The following is a 14455-nucleotide window of genomic DNA, read 5'->3' as shown; positions in this document are numbered from 1 at the left end:
ACCCCCACATTTGACCCTTTGTAGGGTGACCTGGATGTCCGAGTCCCAATATGATTGCAGGGTATTGTATTGTCATTTAAGGTGAGTGTCTTTGCCAAGTTTCAGCCCTTTACAACATCGGCAAGTGGGTTAAATTAATTTTGCAAGATTTGAAAAATACCCGTACAAACGTAGCTAAAGAAATGCATGTAAAAAATGAAATGTTGTTGTCTATATATGACAACCAAAATTGAATATACAATTGAGCCAAAATAACGACACAATTGGTGGAGTTTGTTTTTGTGTACCTAAACAAATAATAATACAAAGGCCAAAAATAAAGTATAGTGTGTAACGTTCGCACACGGGCTGAAGTAAAAACCCAATGATAATAACCGAATTTTGTTATTATAAACAAAAGTGCAAAAAAATAATACTATTCTGTTGTTATATTGAAAAAGCCAGTACAATGAGGTAGGGGTATAGTGGAGACGGAGCATATTTAAGCGGGGATGTCACATTTCTATATTAATTATTACAACTGAAAGTGATAAGATCACTTACAAATAAACTCTTAATTTTGAACAACTAATTTTTAGACCTTAATCTCTAAAATTTTACCTAAAAACCGAAACAAATAATAAAGTTTACCCTTTTTAGAGGAAAGGGTTTATGATATTTGTTTAGGCTGTCAACGTTTATCGGTAGTACTATATCTAAAATATATTCCACACAAATTTGGAACTAAAAAGACGTCTTGAGTTTTAAATTAAATTAAATTAAGTTTTTTGTTAAAAAAAAGAATAAATACATACACCCCCCAACATTTTATTCAAAGTACGCTACTGAAAATACATGCATATTATACTAATTTTCAGAAATTTTTTGGAATGATACGTCAGGTGGCAGGGCTAAAGATCACCACTGGCAACGTTTTACATTATACCTATACTTTCGTTGCATTCAGTCTTATAGCCTCCGAAATCGGAAACTGTCGATTCTTGACGTTCATGTACCTAAAATAACTATAAAAGAAATTTAGAGAGAAGAAAATTAAAATATTCAAAGAAAAAGTTGACAATTTCCCAATTACCTTCCTTAACTAGGAAGATAATTGGGAAGCGGTTGACATTTTTAATGACCATTGGGGTAACGATAATAGAATCGCGGTCAAGGGTTTTCTTAGCATACGCATACATCTCGCCATATGTTTCTACATTTTATACTTACTAAATAGCATCCCTAACGAATAGTTCAAATAAATAATCATTTTTTCTAGTCTACAAGTAGTTGCGCATTTTGTTATGTTATATTTTTTGTGTCAATTTCCGGAGGCCTCTTGCCCCACTGTGCGTTGCCCGACCAGAGGAAATCGCGAGATGGCTCTGCTCGTTTGACGGCGGCCTTTGCGGCAAAAGCTCCTCCCCCCGCGGTGGCGCTACAGTCTCCCTTGGCGCGCGCCCTCGACTACCACATCCGCCGGCCGTTTAACTTCCAGCCAGTGGCTTGTCCGCTGTTGTTTCCGTCTGCCGTCCCTTTGTCGTCCGGTTCAAAAGCGCTCCGAGCACGCGACCCGAGTCGTCATAACCTAACCGTTTCCCTACCGTATTCGGTTTAAATACCGGCGTATAAACATTAAAAAAAAAAAAAAAAAATTTAAAAAAAAAACCACAAGAACTATATCGAAAACCTACCGTTTGAATTTTTCCCCCCTCCCATTACAAATCGGTCCGTCGACCGGTCTTATACCGGCCCGGTATCAAAAATTTACCAAAAAAAAAAATGCCTTCCAAAACTCTCAAACGCAAGCCGTCCGTCTCGCGCTTCGCCGGATGGCTGTGCAAAATCCTGTTCACCGTGCTCGCCATCAACCAAATCGGAGTCCTCTTGAATTTGTGCCTGGTAACTGGTAAGTAGTCTAAAAATATAATATAAATTTAGATAGAATTTTCACCGCCCGTGGTAATAGGTATGTTATCCCGAAAAAAACGGTCGAGAAATCAACACGTGGTGATTGGTTCTTAGCAAAACCCGTTACTATTTAATACTAACAAAGCGCGTTCGGTTCGACAAGGTTAGTTTTTATCAATTGAGTTAGGTCAGGGTAGATTTGTTTGCGTCACCGTGGCTTAGGTCAACAGTTAACGGAGTAAATTTTTCAAAAAAATTGCTATTTTTTTCATTACAAGCATCTTTATTGTAATATTTAAGAAAAAATGTGGTTTTAATAAATTCCGACCATTGCAATTAATTTTCAGCTTAATTTTTACATAACCCTTATGAGGTATTATTTTTAACGTACACAGCTTTTTTCTACAAGCAAAAGCCATTTTGGCGGTAAAAAACCGCTTTCCCTGTAACAAAATTGCGTGGCTGATCCGATTTCAATTTTATAAAAAGATAAGACATTTTTAGCCTCTTTTTTGTGGATTATGTTGGAAACCGTTTTTCGTTTAAAAAATTCACCTTTTTTTTGTAATTAAATAAATTAAATTAAAAAAATGTTTAGACATTAAAACGAATTTTTTTTACATAAAAAAATCATAACATAAAAATTCGTTTCCAACATAACGTAGTAAAGTAGCCAATAAAACGGTATACCTTTATAGAAACGAAATCGAACTATCCTAAGTAGTTGGCAGGCTTTGTGGTTTAAGACGTCTAGAAAACACTGCTTTTAATTCCCTTAATTAAATAATTTCAGTTTGAAAAACTATTTATTTTCCTCAAAAATTGCTTTAGTTATTTCTTATAAAAAAAAAATTGCATTCACTTTCGAAGTGATGAGAAACAAAAGGGTATAAGTAAGTTTTACAAGATTTCCCATTAGAACGCACTGATTTAAATGTTTCAACGTATTCTTATGGCCCATGTTCATATATTTTCTTCGACATCTGTTTAAAAAATGATTAATTAAATTTCACACAGGTGGAAGGAGTTCTCATTGTCGAATAATGCATGATCAAACCCCCTTTTACTTGTACCTACCCCTTTGGCTCGCAAAGAGGCGGGCTAGCATAACGTTGTAATTGGGCTGTCTTAAATAATTAAAAGGCCACTCTTTGTTACAATTGGAGTGAAGAATTTTTAACGCTTTGAAGACGATAGGTACCCAACGCATATTCAGCAAGTTCAATCATATAATACCGTGGCCAGAAATGTATTTTAGGGGCACTAATTATTAAGTCTTAAGGGATACTATGTGTTTAACATCCGTCAATAGTTTACTTGGCCACCGACATAATATATTATTATATTTAAAAAAAACTATATACATATTTCTGAAGGAGGTTTCTGGTGCGCCTCTGGCTACGGAATTGGTTAAGTCCATCTTAGGATTATTTTTGAATCAAGAACATTTTGTAATTTAAACAAAATAAATAAATATAAACAATTTGGATATTAAACATTTTTAATCATCCTCGTCTGTTTATTATTACAACTCGCTGAAGTTTTTCAGCTGTATCTTAATTACATTTACTTAATTATGTAATAATAATATGATGATATATGTAATATAATATTTTAATAAAAAAATTGTTGGCGCCTGTTGTTTCATTAAATAGTGAGTCTGATGCTATCCAGTCCGCCTCTGTGTTGCTATAGCCTATTAGTAGAATAATAATAACTTAAGTACCTCTATCTCTTTTGAGTGAAAATTAAAAAAAAACCGCTTAAAGTGTACTTTAACTTCCTGCGATGACGAATGTGAAATATTGAAATATGTTAGATTAGTTTTGGTTGGGTTGTATTTTAATTTGGTTTAAGTTATGCTCAGATTAGTTTAGATTAGTTTGTCAACAAAACAATGTTTTCAAATTTTCTCGAAGAGTGTTCTAGGGCGATTCATTTAGGATATGGCACTCATTCGCTCACTATTCTACAATAGACAATGATAATACAATGGTCGCGAATAATGTTAATTTTCCACAACCACGAGAACGGCAATTCAATAATGTCAAAACGGTCGCCAAAGAGCAGTAATGAAGTTATGTATCCATCGGGCACTACTCTTTCTTCGACTAGTACATAGTATTTGACACAGGTTAAGATTTTGGCTTGTCTCGACTTGTTTTTTTTTCCGGTGTAAATTGCTATTTAAGTAGAAACATAAGTCAATTCGCACGTACAACCCGAGTACGTGCAATGCCATTGTCATCGAATTTGATAATTTTTTTTTGTGATTTTTATTTTTTTTCCAGTATAGTGTAGTTAGTCTGAACACAGACACGGATCCAGAAATAAAGATTTAACAACGTTTAAGTCGTTTTTGGCTAATTTTCATCAAAATGATGATAGCCGTTAAATATCATATAAGCAGTTAATACTTAATCAATATTTGAATACAAAGTCTCATACTCACCCCATTTCGATCACAATTTATGGATCTTTTATATTATTTTACATTTGGAAAACGAGTGTTTAATTGAGTTGTTCATTAAATTTTTATTTTATTACTTCCCCGTGTACTCGCTTTAAATACACCTACATACCAAACTTGGGCATTAAATATTAATTAAAAAAAAAAAATCATTCAGTTACAAAATCAAATAATAATTTAACATAAAAACGTATTTCAATAGAAATACAAAATACACTAATTGCATTTTTGTTTTTGTATGAACGAATTAAAAATACAAAATAAATTATATTTATCAACTTTTCATTTAAGTACAAATTAAATTAAAAAAGTTAATGATTTAAATTTTCAAATTCAGTAAACATTTATTTTCCTACTTAACATGCTTAATATACATTATAATGAAATAATATGTACCTACGTACTTTTAAAATAAAAATGTATTAAAATAATGTATTATTTGATACACTGTATAAATATGCAATTTAAATAAGTCCTATTTTGCAAACCATTATTATTTGTTACTTGCAAATTTAATCATTTGTTATTTGCAAATTATTGTTTTTAATCACTAGATAATAAAATAAGAACTGTCCTGGTTTGGTACACGCTTGGAATTATTTACAATTAATTTGTACACAATTTGACCATAACTTTTAGTAACCAATATTGTCTTGACCTTTTGCATCAGGTAAAATATCAGTGAAAATATAAGTTGAGTAAACTTTAAGCTTTATTGGAATTGACGAAATTAAAATCTGGCTACTATAATGTTATGGTACCTAATTTGATGGCATTTTACTGTTAATGTTGTTTTTACGGTTATTTGCAAACTACTGTATAGCAATATAGATTGGTGTATCGGATAAAATTAGTTGGATGAGCTGCAAAACATACCAAATTAGAGCACAGCAACGCAGTGAAATTCGATTAGTCTTTATGGCATTATCATAATTTATTTTATCTGAATATGGTTGGAATTTTGCGCATCGACCACACAATTATTCATCCAGAAAAAAATACATCAATATTATTTCCTTGTATTATGTTGAGTATAAAAGTTTTAATATTATTTAAATGTATGTCGTGTATGTTTTAACTTGACTTCATCATTGACTAGGAGTACATTTAATTGTTGCCTTTTATTTATTATACTTAAAAAGAAAAAGAAATGAAGTTTAATTAAGTCGTACAGCAATAATATACCTATCACCCACCACTATTTAGACAATAAAATGTTATCATCTTACATACTTGAGAATACCCTATTGGGTGTAATTACATTGTTATTATTGTATTACACTATATAATATAATACAATAAGTATTGTTGCTATGAAGTATGTTGACGTTTTGGCAGATTTGTAATAACCGTTACTTATTTTTTAAGCAATAGCAAAGTCGGCGACCAAAGAGTAGTCAGATGATATTATTATAATAATATATGGACTACATTATTTCTTAAAACCAAAAAAATAATCATAATTTAAAAAAAAAAAACGGTTTTTCTAAAAAGATTTGCATCTATTACCAGATATAACCAGCGGGTTTTCGAGGGCGCATAAAGCCCTAAGCTTTGTTTGTTTCACATCTTTTAATACTCTAATGGTCTGCTCGCCTTGAATTCTCAAACGGACCAACACTAACTTTGGTACACATAATAAGTATTTTTCCCCGTCCCATCATATTTCCAGCTTAAAGCCCGTCCCTTTTATGTCGGGGATAATCGTTGATATGATAAATTATTATATCGGTCTTCGAAATCGTACACAACCGAGTTAATGTCAAAAACAATTCTGAAACAACAAAGCCAAAATATTGAGTGAAGGGGGGTATAGGAATCGGAGAGTCTGGGGGCTGGGGAAGGAGCATTAAAAATGTAATTTTTATAAGTTTTAAACTAATAACAACTAGCTAATTGAGCCTATGACGCGAAAAAATACTACGCCAATTTTGGAATGACCCCCAGTGGTAAAACTTGTCCATGCTATAAAAAAAAAACCAGTACGGTAAGGTCAAGGCAATGAAGAGAAAGGAGCATATTAAGACGGATGACGTCACGGGTCTACGGGAATTATCACAATCGATAAAAACATTGTGATGGCAATAATGTGCTTAAAAATTGTAATTTTAATATTATGATGGATACGATAAGGGTTGATCTCGTCTGTCTAAAATACATTGTTGCCGTGGTTATCCATCTATCACAATCGACTGTATTATAATGCAAATACAGCAACTCGAAAACTTACTAATAGTCATAGTGAAATTTTACATTTTGTCTGTCCTTAATAAAAAAAAGTTTGACTACACGAAGATTTAAGAAAATCGTACACCAAATTATAGCTCCACGCTTTAAGACTACCTTCGGTCTAATTTTCAGTTTTTAAGCGCCTAAACTGCACTTAATAAAATGACATAAAGCCAATAGTTTCCACCCCTTCTAGGAATGGGTTTTTGATATTTTTTTAGGTTTGTCAACGTTTATCATCAATACTGTGTTGAAAAATATTCCATACAAATTCAGACTTGTTGGCCACGCACATGTATGTATATTGTATATATATATATATATACATATATATTATACTAGTCGTACCCACAGCGATGGCTAATGTAATTAAATATATCGATAACAGATTAGCAACAACAATAAATCGTACACTTTTTAGCGTACAGGCTAGAGCAGAGTCGTTATGGATAATTAAATTACAAGCGAGCTATTGTTTGGTACAACTCGTTGTTACTCTGATTGTGTGTGTATTATGTGCACATACCTAATATAGAGCGGGGGGCAACAGAATCGTATTATATCGCCTTGGAAAATGCAATTTGGATATTTTCATTTTTCAAAACGGTGCACTACACAAAATATAATACATTATGTAGCCAACGTGTGTGATTTTCATCTTCCGAGTACCGTAATTCGATTTATGCGACACAACGTGAGTGCCAAATTGCATAAAAAAAAACAATACATACTATTAAAATGATATATTTTATCAAACAACACTTTCCATCGTTTCGGTTGTTTCACTTGTGGTACTGGGCAAACATTTTAATTTATTAAAATTCAATTTAAAAATTGCCAACTACATATTTAGACACCATACCTAAATAAATATAAATTACAAACATAACTAAGGGCAGAGATACAATTCGGAATGAACGTTGATAAAACACGATAGGAGACAGTTTGGGATGTAAATAACAACATTTAACACGGCCTTGGTGCCCTGAAAGACTGTAGGTTTATTACAGAAGTAACAAAAAAAAATTAAGTCACTATTAATGAAAACTTAAAAACACATAGGGACCTGTTAAAAATTAAACCGTTGGTAGAAGTTGTTAAAAGTACAAAAATAATTACCTGTTATATTATATAATTAAACGTGCCGTTTAAATATATACATACTAGGTAACCATTTTGTATGCATTTTAATCATATTAATTACTTCAAAAACCTAATAAAACCATTTTTTTAAAATATTAGTTATTTAATTAAAAATAATAACACGGTAAAAGACATTTTTCAGTTAACATATTTTAACTTTTTTTTATAAACTCACAAAGTATAAAAACTATTTTATTATATTATAAATAAAATAATTACTTTTATTAGTTTTACCAACAATATACAAAATATAATAGTAATAACCAATTCAGTCTTAAACATAAATATTGTTAGTCAAAAACACATTTTAACAATAAAAATATAAACAAATAATTAAGACATTATACCTAGTTATCTTTAACAATTAATATTATCAGGTAGCAAAAGGCATGATATATAGTCAATTAGATAAACTTTTTGGAGTTTAGGGTATATGATCCAGAAAAAGATAACATTGGTAACTTTATTTATTTATTTCATACGCAGCTAGATCTGAAGATTACTATATATTATAATCACAAGTGTTGCTTAAGTTTTTCTAGATTAAAAATATTTGTTATCGACAATTTTTCGAATGTTTTTATTGATTAATATCTTCTTCTAGATATGTGTTTCATAAACAATTTCAGTTAATATATTTGGCTCGACTACAATTCTACACATTTTTATTTATTTTGAACATTGGTATAGTGTTTTTTTTATACATTATAGGTATGTCTTAGAGAATGTATATTATATATATTTTTAATGTAATTTGTTTTTTTTTACTTGACACCTTAAACAGCAAAATTGTTCTAATCATCTAATACAGTTAAAGGTACACAATTAACACGGATGTATTAATTAATTATTTATTCAAGCACAATATCGATCGAAACTCTTTTCATCACCATCATATCTGTTATCAACTGATTTTTATCAACCGGTATTGTTTATTTTTGGTCTGGGAATTTGCGTCTGAAAATTTCGTTGTTTACCCAGGTTGAAAATATTAATAACAATAGGTACTGCTGTGATGCGCTGTGTCTAAGAATTTATTATAATATATTTGGCGGTCAATAGCGGGCAGCCCAAAGCCTGTTAATGTTGTAGAGAGGCCTTTCTCGTCTGGCGTAAGCCCCATTTGTACGGTTGCACACAATGCGCGTCTCGGGCACAGTTATTGTTCGGTTAAATAGATCAGTCATGTCTATGGAAAAACTACACCCTTCTAATTTGTTGTAACCATTACGGGCCACAAACACCGTCTGCTGCTAAAAATAATCGTACTAATATAAACGTTGAATAATGAAGCCTTAATTCGTCCAAAACGGAACGAACGGTCGACAAGATATGTATAATATAAAAAAAAGTATATAATATACTTAGAGCACAAAAGTAATTGATGATGCGTCGGTAGGGGACGAGGGGTACCACCAATATCCTAATTGCCGAATGCATTCGTCGCCCCTCGATGGTTCAAAATGGTTTTTTCATTCCGTCAAGATGACGTTGTTTAATGTTATTGTTTTTGCCCAGATCGGTCGAATTTACATTTTTTTTATCAACACAAGTACCGCGCAAAATATACACTTCTTGCTTCCTTCATTTTTACCGTATTGTTCTCTCGCCCGGATGCAGATGTCCACATGCATGATCGACGAACCCAGTTAGGTCTCCAGTAACACACTGAGAGAGCCCGGATGGAACTCCCAAATGGGTGACCTACCGGAGTCTACTAAGGTATAATCCAGTGCTGGAGAATATTGGTAAGACAACCAGTGTCACCGTGAAAATAGCTTAAGGTCGGTCGAAATTAAGTTTACTTGCATACATGCAGATGACATAGTTGTAATTCCAAGGAACAACCGAGTAGAGATGAACAAACTGAGCAAGAAGCAGTGGTAGTCGAAGGGATGCAAGGGAGTGGAATGAATGATGTTAAAAGTTACACTTAAGACGATAAGTGCAAGAATCCAAAAAGGCAATAGTCGTTACAATAGCCATCTCCGACAATATAAAGGACTTGTGGGTCTCTAAAGAGTTCCCTTGGAATGATTTTCATTTCTAAATTGAGATTCCAATGACTTGAGAGGTTTAGCTAAGATTCACCGTGTAATTAGGGCTAACCAAAAGCAGCGCTGGAGCTTCTAATGATATCGATAAGGATTTTCATATTCATAGATTACAATAAAAACTAATGATATAAATATAAAACAAATTTCTTAATAGTGAACAATGTAAGTTTAATGGGGTTTTTAAAACCGTTTTCGTTTCATTATCAATCAATGCCGGACTGTGGCAATTTATTCACCTCATAAAAATTAGTATTATATTAAAATTCACAAAAAATAAAAATCTCAAAGTTTGTTGGAATTTACTGAACTTTTTTTTAACAAATTCTTTATTGCAAACAATTAACATTTCGATTAGGATAAAAACAACATTTTTTAAATTATTGGTGGAAAAATAATTCCACAATGCACTTTCCATAATTGGAAACGTTGTTGTGAACTTTCTGGGAAATACATAATATTACTGTTATTGTGATGGCTATAACATACCAAAAATACTGTTCGACTAGACTTTTACGTTTCAATTGGAATTTTTTAAAGTAGAAAAAGGACTTGCAAAAGTCATGACATTTCAACTTTAATCAAATTGAATTAGTTAAAGTTTTAAAATTTCATTTATCTTTTAAAAATTGACTGACCAAATTTAATGTATTATAATTGGTTTTTTTTTAATTTATGAAAAATAAAATAAAACGTTTTTTTAACGATTAGAGAGATAAAAACCGAATGTCCATAAACGTTTTCGGACTTGGAAGGTCGTTTATGACAAATATAAAACGGGGTTTAATCCTGGCAGATCCCATTTTAATGAAGTTTTCTATGCTCTGACAAATGGTCACCGGTAAATAATGGTTGTACATTTAATGCAGAGTATATTTCAATACTTAAACGACATGAAGTATTGTATATAATATATCAAACAGAAGGTCACTGTACGTTTTCTGCCTTATGTAAATATTGATAATAACGGTAAACTTTTCGTCGAAGGTCTTTTTCACATTGTCGGTAGACTAAAATGTATAATTTTCCTATTATTTTTCATTAATAAAATATATATTTTCGGGAAATAAACGATTTATGATTTAATTTTAAGAAATAAAAATGACTGTGAAAGGCGTTGAACCTATCTAAATAAGAATATCTTTAACTTATAAAATCGTTGTCCAAAACAGGTAAATGGCCGTTTATCATTTTCAGTAGATTAAAAAAAGAAAAAGAAAAAAGAGATTTTACATTTTCCGTTTTCAATTAATTTTCAGTAAAAAATAATTCAAAACAAAACTATAAATGTTAACCAAACATTCAGTTAGCGTTTCTACGAAAAACGTTTATCTGGGTTTATCCGGTCTTCCACCGACTTAATTTCAAGTTAGCATAATTTGTTTTTCACAAATCTATTCAGTGTAAAATTGCACGAGTTTCCTCCGGCTAATTAAGTACCATTTTTATTAAATCATCATAATATGATATTTCTTTTTTATTAGAAATAGCTTATCCGTTGTTCTGTCCCCGACCTACAAACAAGATATTATTTTGGTTTTGTGTGTACTCTTAGCATAATTCTTTGGTTGTATAACTTATATGAAAAAAAAAAAATTATTACATGATGCAGTTGTGTAAATCTACAATTTGGTTTTCTTTAGAATTATTCTTTTTTTATACGGTTCTAAAATTAAAAATTCGAAACAACTACAGTGTGAAAAACAACCTTACTTGATACACGTGCTACTTGAATATAATATTCAATTAAAAATTGTTATAGAGGTGAATCGGGAAAAATGTAAAAAGTCTTGACCACAGTAACAGGTCAAAAACTAAAAGTAAAAAGTAGTAACTAGTTTTATATATTTTTTTAAAATAATATTTGAAAATTGTAAAGAATAACAATATGTACAATTAACTATTCAATACCTAAATAAGTATTGGAATCCTACAATTTAAATATTTTCCCATTATTAAATATTTTCCCATCCTACCAAAAATGTGTATGAAGAGTTTGGTAACTTAATAAAACGTATGTAAAAAAGAAAAATTATAAAAGTTTAAAGAAATAAATTCTGAAAGCCACCATTAAATCTATATTGGTTTTTAATGTATTATAGAAAACGTGGTCGTCCATAATGAAATTTCACCATTTGCATCTCGAAGAGTATTAGTTTTTACCTTTTATTTATTGGGAAATAGTTTGGAATTTTTGGACTAACCCGAAAAATATACTGTTTTCCTAGTTTATCATTGGGAAAATATTTACATAAATATATTTTTACTAAAGTCTAGCAATTTATTTTCTTCTTAGTCCGTGTTAGTTTTTTAATTTCTCCTTAGTTCTGATCTATGTATTGTATCCGTAATATTTGTATGAATATTAAGTATGCTACTATGGTACTTCTGTCGTGTATTAATATTGGTCGATACTAAATAAATTCAGTGATGCTCCGTTCGGAAACAATAATTTATCATAAAGATTTTTTTTTCTACAGGTGGTCACTCTGAGTTAAGGAGGGTTATGGTTTGCATACATGTTAGCGCACCATATCTTATGTTAATAGCTCATATTATACATAATATTGTAATGTACAGCTGAATCCGAATATTTAACTACTTAGCCGAGTGGAATTAACTATTCTCCATCGTTTTATACAATAATATAATTATTGTCACAATGTTTTTCCACTGTTCCAAATTAAATTCAACGGCGTAGCAAATACAACCGTGGCAGGTTTTCAACGAAAACGACTTGGTAAATTTTCATTTTATTTTCTAGATTATTATCTTTCCGAGTGAGAGACAATATTAATATGTGTGCGGGTTACGTTAGTGTGGGAAAAATTCAGCGGTCGTTCAGTCGTTGTCAGAGTACGGCGAAAATTTCATTAAGTCAAGAAATAACCGTTTTTATGGTACAACGAGTTGGACGTTAGACAAATATTGCTCGTTAAACGCAACTCCACAGACGGTTAAGTACTTTGAGCACACTATACACCGTCTATACTTGTTACTTATATATAAATTGTACGATGATACTCTGTCCAAAATGTATTAAACCGATTTTGTTTCGATAAAGCCACAGCGGAATGAAGAAAAAAAACTTATGAACTCTTGTCTCTGGTGAGTGTACAGAAAATTGTGATGACTATCCAACGACAAGATTCAAGATAAACCATTTGATAAAACAAACCTAAGATGTAGTCCACTTTGTTTTAGTGAAGATGATATTATAAAGCTATCGGTCATAAATCAACATTTGTTGACCTAAAATATATGATGAAATTTGGTCTTTAAACGTTGTTTAGTTATTAACTAAATTATTACAGAAAACCCAACCGACACTTAATGGCAAACTGTCTCTTAAAAAGACATTGCGATTTGAGTGATAAAAGGAAATAAAAAAAAATTGTGGTACGAATATCTCAATATGACACAATAAACAAAAGATTTATAAAAATTAAAAAGCTTAAACAATATAATATAATAAATTACAATTTTACAAACGTTTATGTTCGCACAGCTATTTTGTATGAAAGTTCATACAAGTTCAATTATATAACATACAAATTTTACCACAAAAAAACCATTTTACAACGTACAATAATTTTCTTCTCAGCGCGAAGATTAACAAAAAATCAATTTTTTAAATATTATAACTTTAAATATTATAATTTCTGTCTGGATGTATAATTAATTGCTATGAGAACAAATGTATTCAATAAAAGTTTTAAAAATTTAGACACAGACAATTTCAAAACGTTTAAACACTAAACATTTTATGACTAAAAAACAATTTAATATTTATACGTTAAACCTAATAGAGTCTAAGACCTTAACATAAAAAAAACCACAATAAATACTAGCATACACATTGTGTAGTTAAACAACTAAATCGTTAAAAATTAAATCCTCCTATTTAATTTTGCGTGGGAAAGATTAAAATGAAAACAATTCTTAAATATATAAAAATATGATCACAGTGTAAATACCTAGTAAATCAGTCATTGAGAGATAGGTATGAATCGTATGGGTTGGCTGCAAAACATGTTCTACGCGTTATATATATTGCAGTTTAATTTTCATTTAGTTAAGTGGTAATAAGTTGGTGAAAAATGTTACTAAACAGAAAAATTATTTTGGATAAATACTTAATTTGAAAAAACCACTCAACAAAATCTGGCTTTGCCTAATTTTTTAAACATTTTCACTGGATTTTATTACGCGATTTCCGCCTAAATATAAATTTTAGTTTCAACTGGGGACATATTTCAAATGGCGTTGAAAAGGTATAATGCGCAGACAAGTGAACGACCCTTTGCTACTATCTATTTCCATAATATAAACAACCTAAAATGTCAATACAAATCCCATACCCGACTCAACGCCTCAAACTGCCACCTTTTATCTATTAACGGGCTTCTATAGATTTCTCCGAAGTATTACCTGCTAATACCGGGAAATTTACCCGAAAATAACAAATTGAATACACACTAGACTGCACGTCAAGATTCAATGATTTGGGAATAAAAAATAGAATAGCATCTACTAATTTTCTTCAGTGAGTACCAATAATATTATAGCAAAGGGTAAAAGCTGTCGCTTAAACTATCCATATCACTATCTGTTTTCCGGAATTTTCCACGCTCTCTTTGTGGGTAACTCCAAACGTCATTGTTGACTA

The 14455-nt window shown here is 31.0% G+C and overlaps 1 protein-coding gene across 1 annotated transcript in view; it reads left to right on the top strand.

Annotated features, from left to right (window-relative positions):
• Positions 1-1474: 1474 nt before the first annotated feature.
• LOC126839680 (uncharacterized) overlaps positions 1475-14455 on the top strand; it is a 190374-nt gene continuing 177393 nt past the window's right edge. Inside the window, exon 1 of the mRNA XM_050575088.1 lies at positions 1475-1888. Within this exon, the coding sequence (XP_050431045.1) occupies positions 1762-1888 (127 nt within the window). The 5' untranslated portion in view covers positions 1475-1761. The remainder of the gene's footprint in view (positions 1889-14455) is intronic.

The sequence above is a fragment of the Adelges cooleyi genome, unplaced genomic scaffold, assembly GCF_023614345.1.
Source record: "Adelges cooleyi isolate 19-005CV unplaced genomic scaffold, UGA_ACOO_1.1 ACOO_flye_CR_arks_rails_tigmint_CR_PRNA_307, whole genome shotgun sequence".
Classification (NCBI taxonomy): Eukaryota; Metazoa; Arthropoda; class Insecta; order Hemiptera; family Adelgidae; genus Adelges; species Adelges cooleyi.
This window is presented reverse-complemented; position numbering and strand designations above follow the sequence as displayed.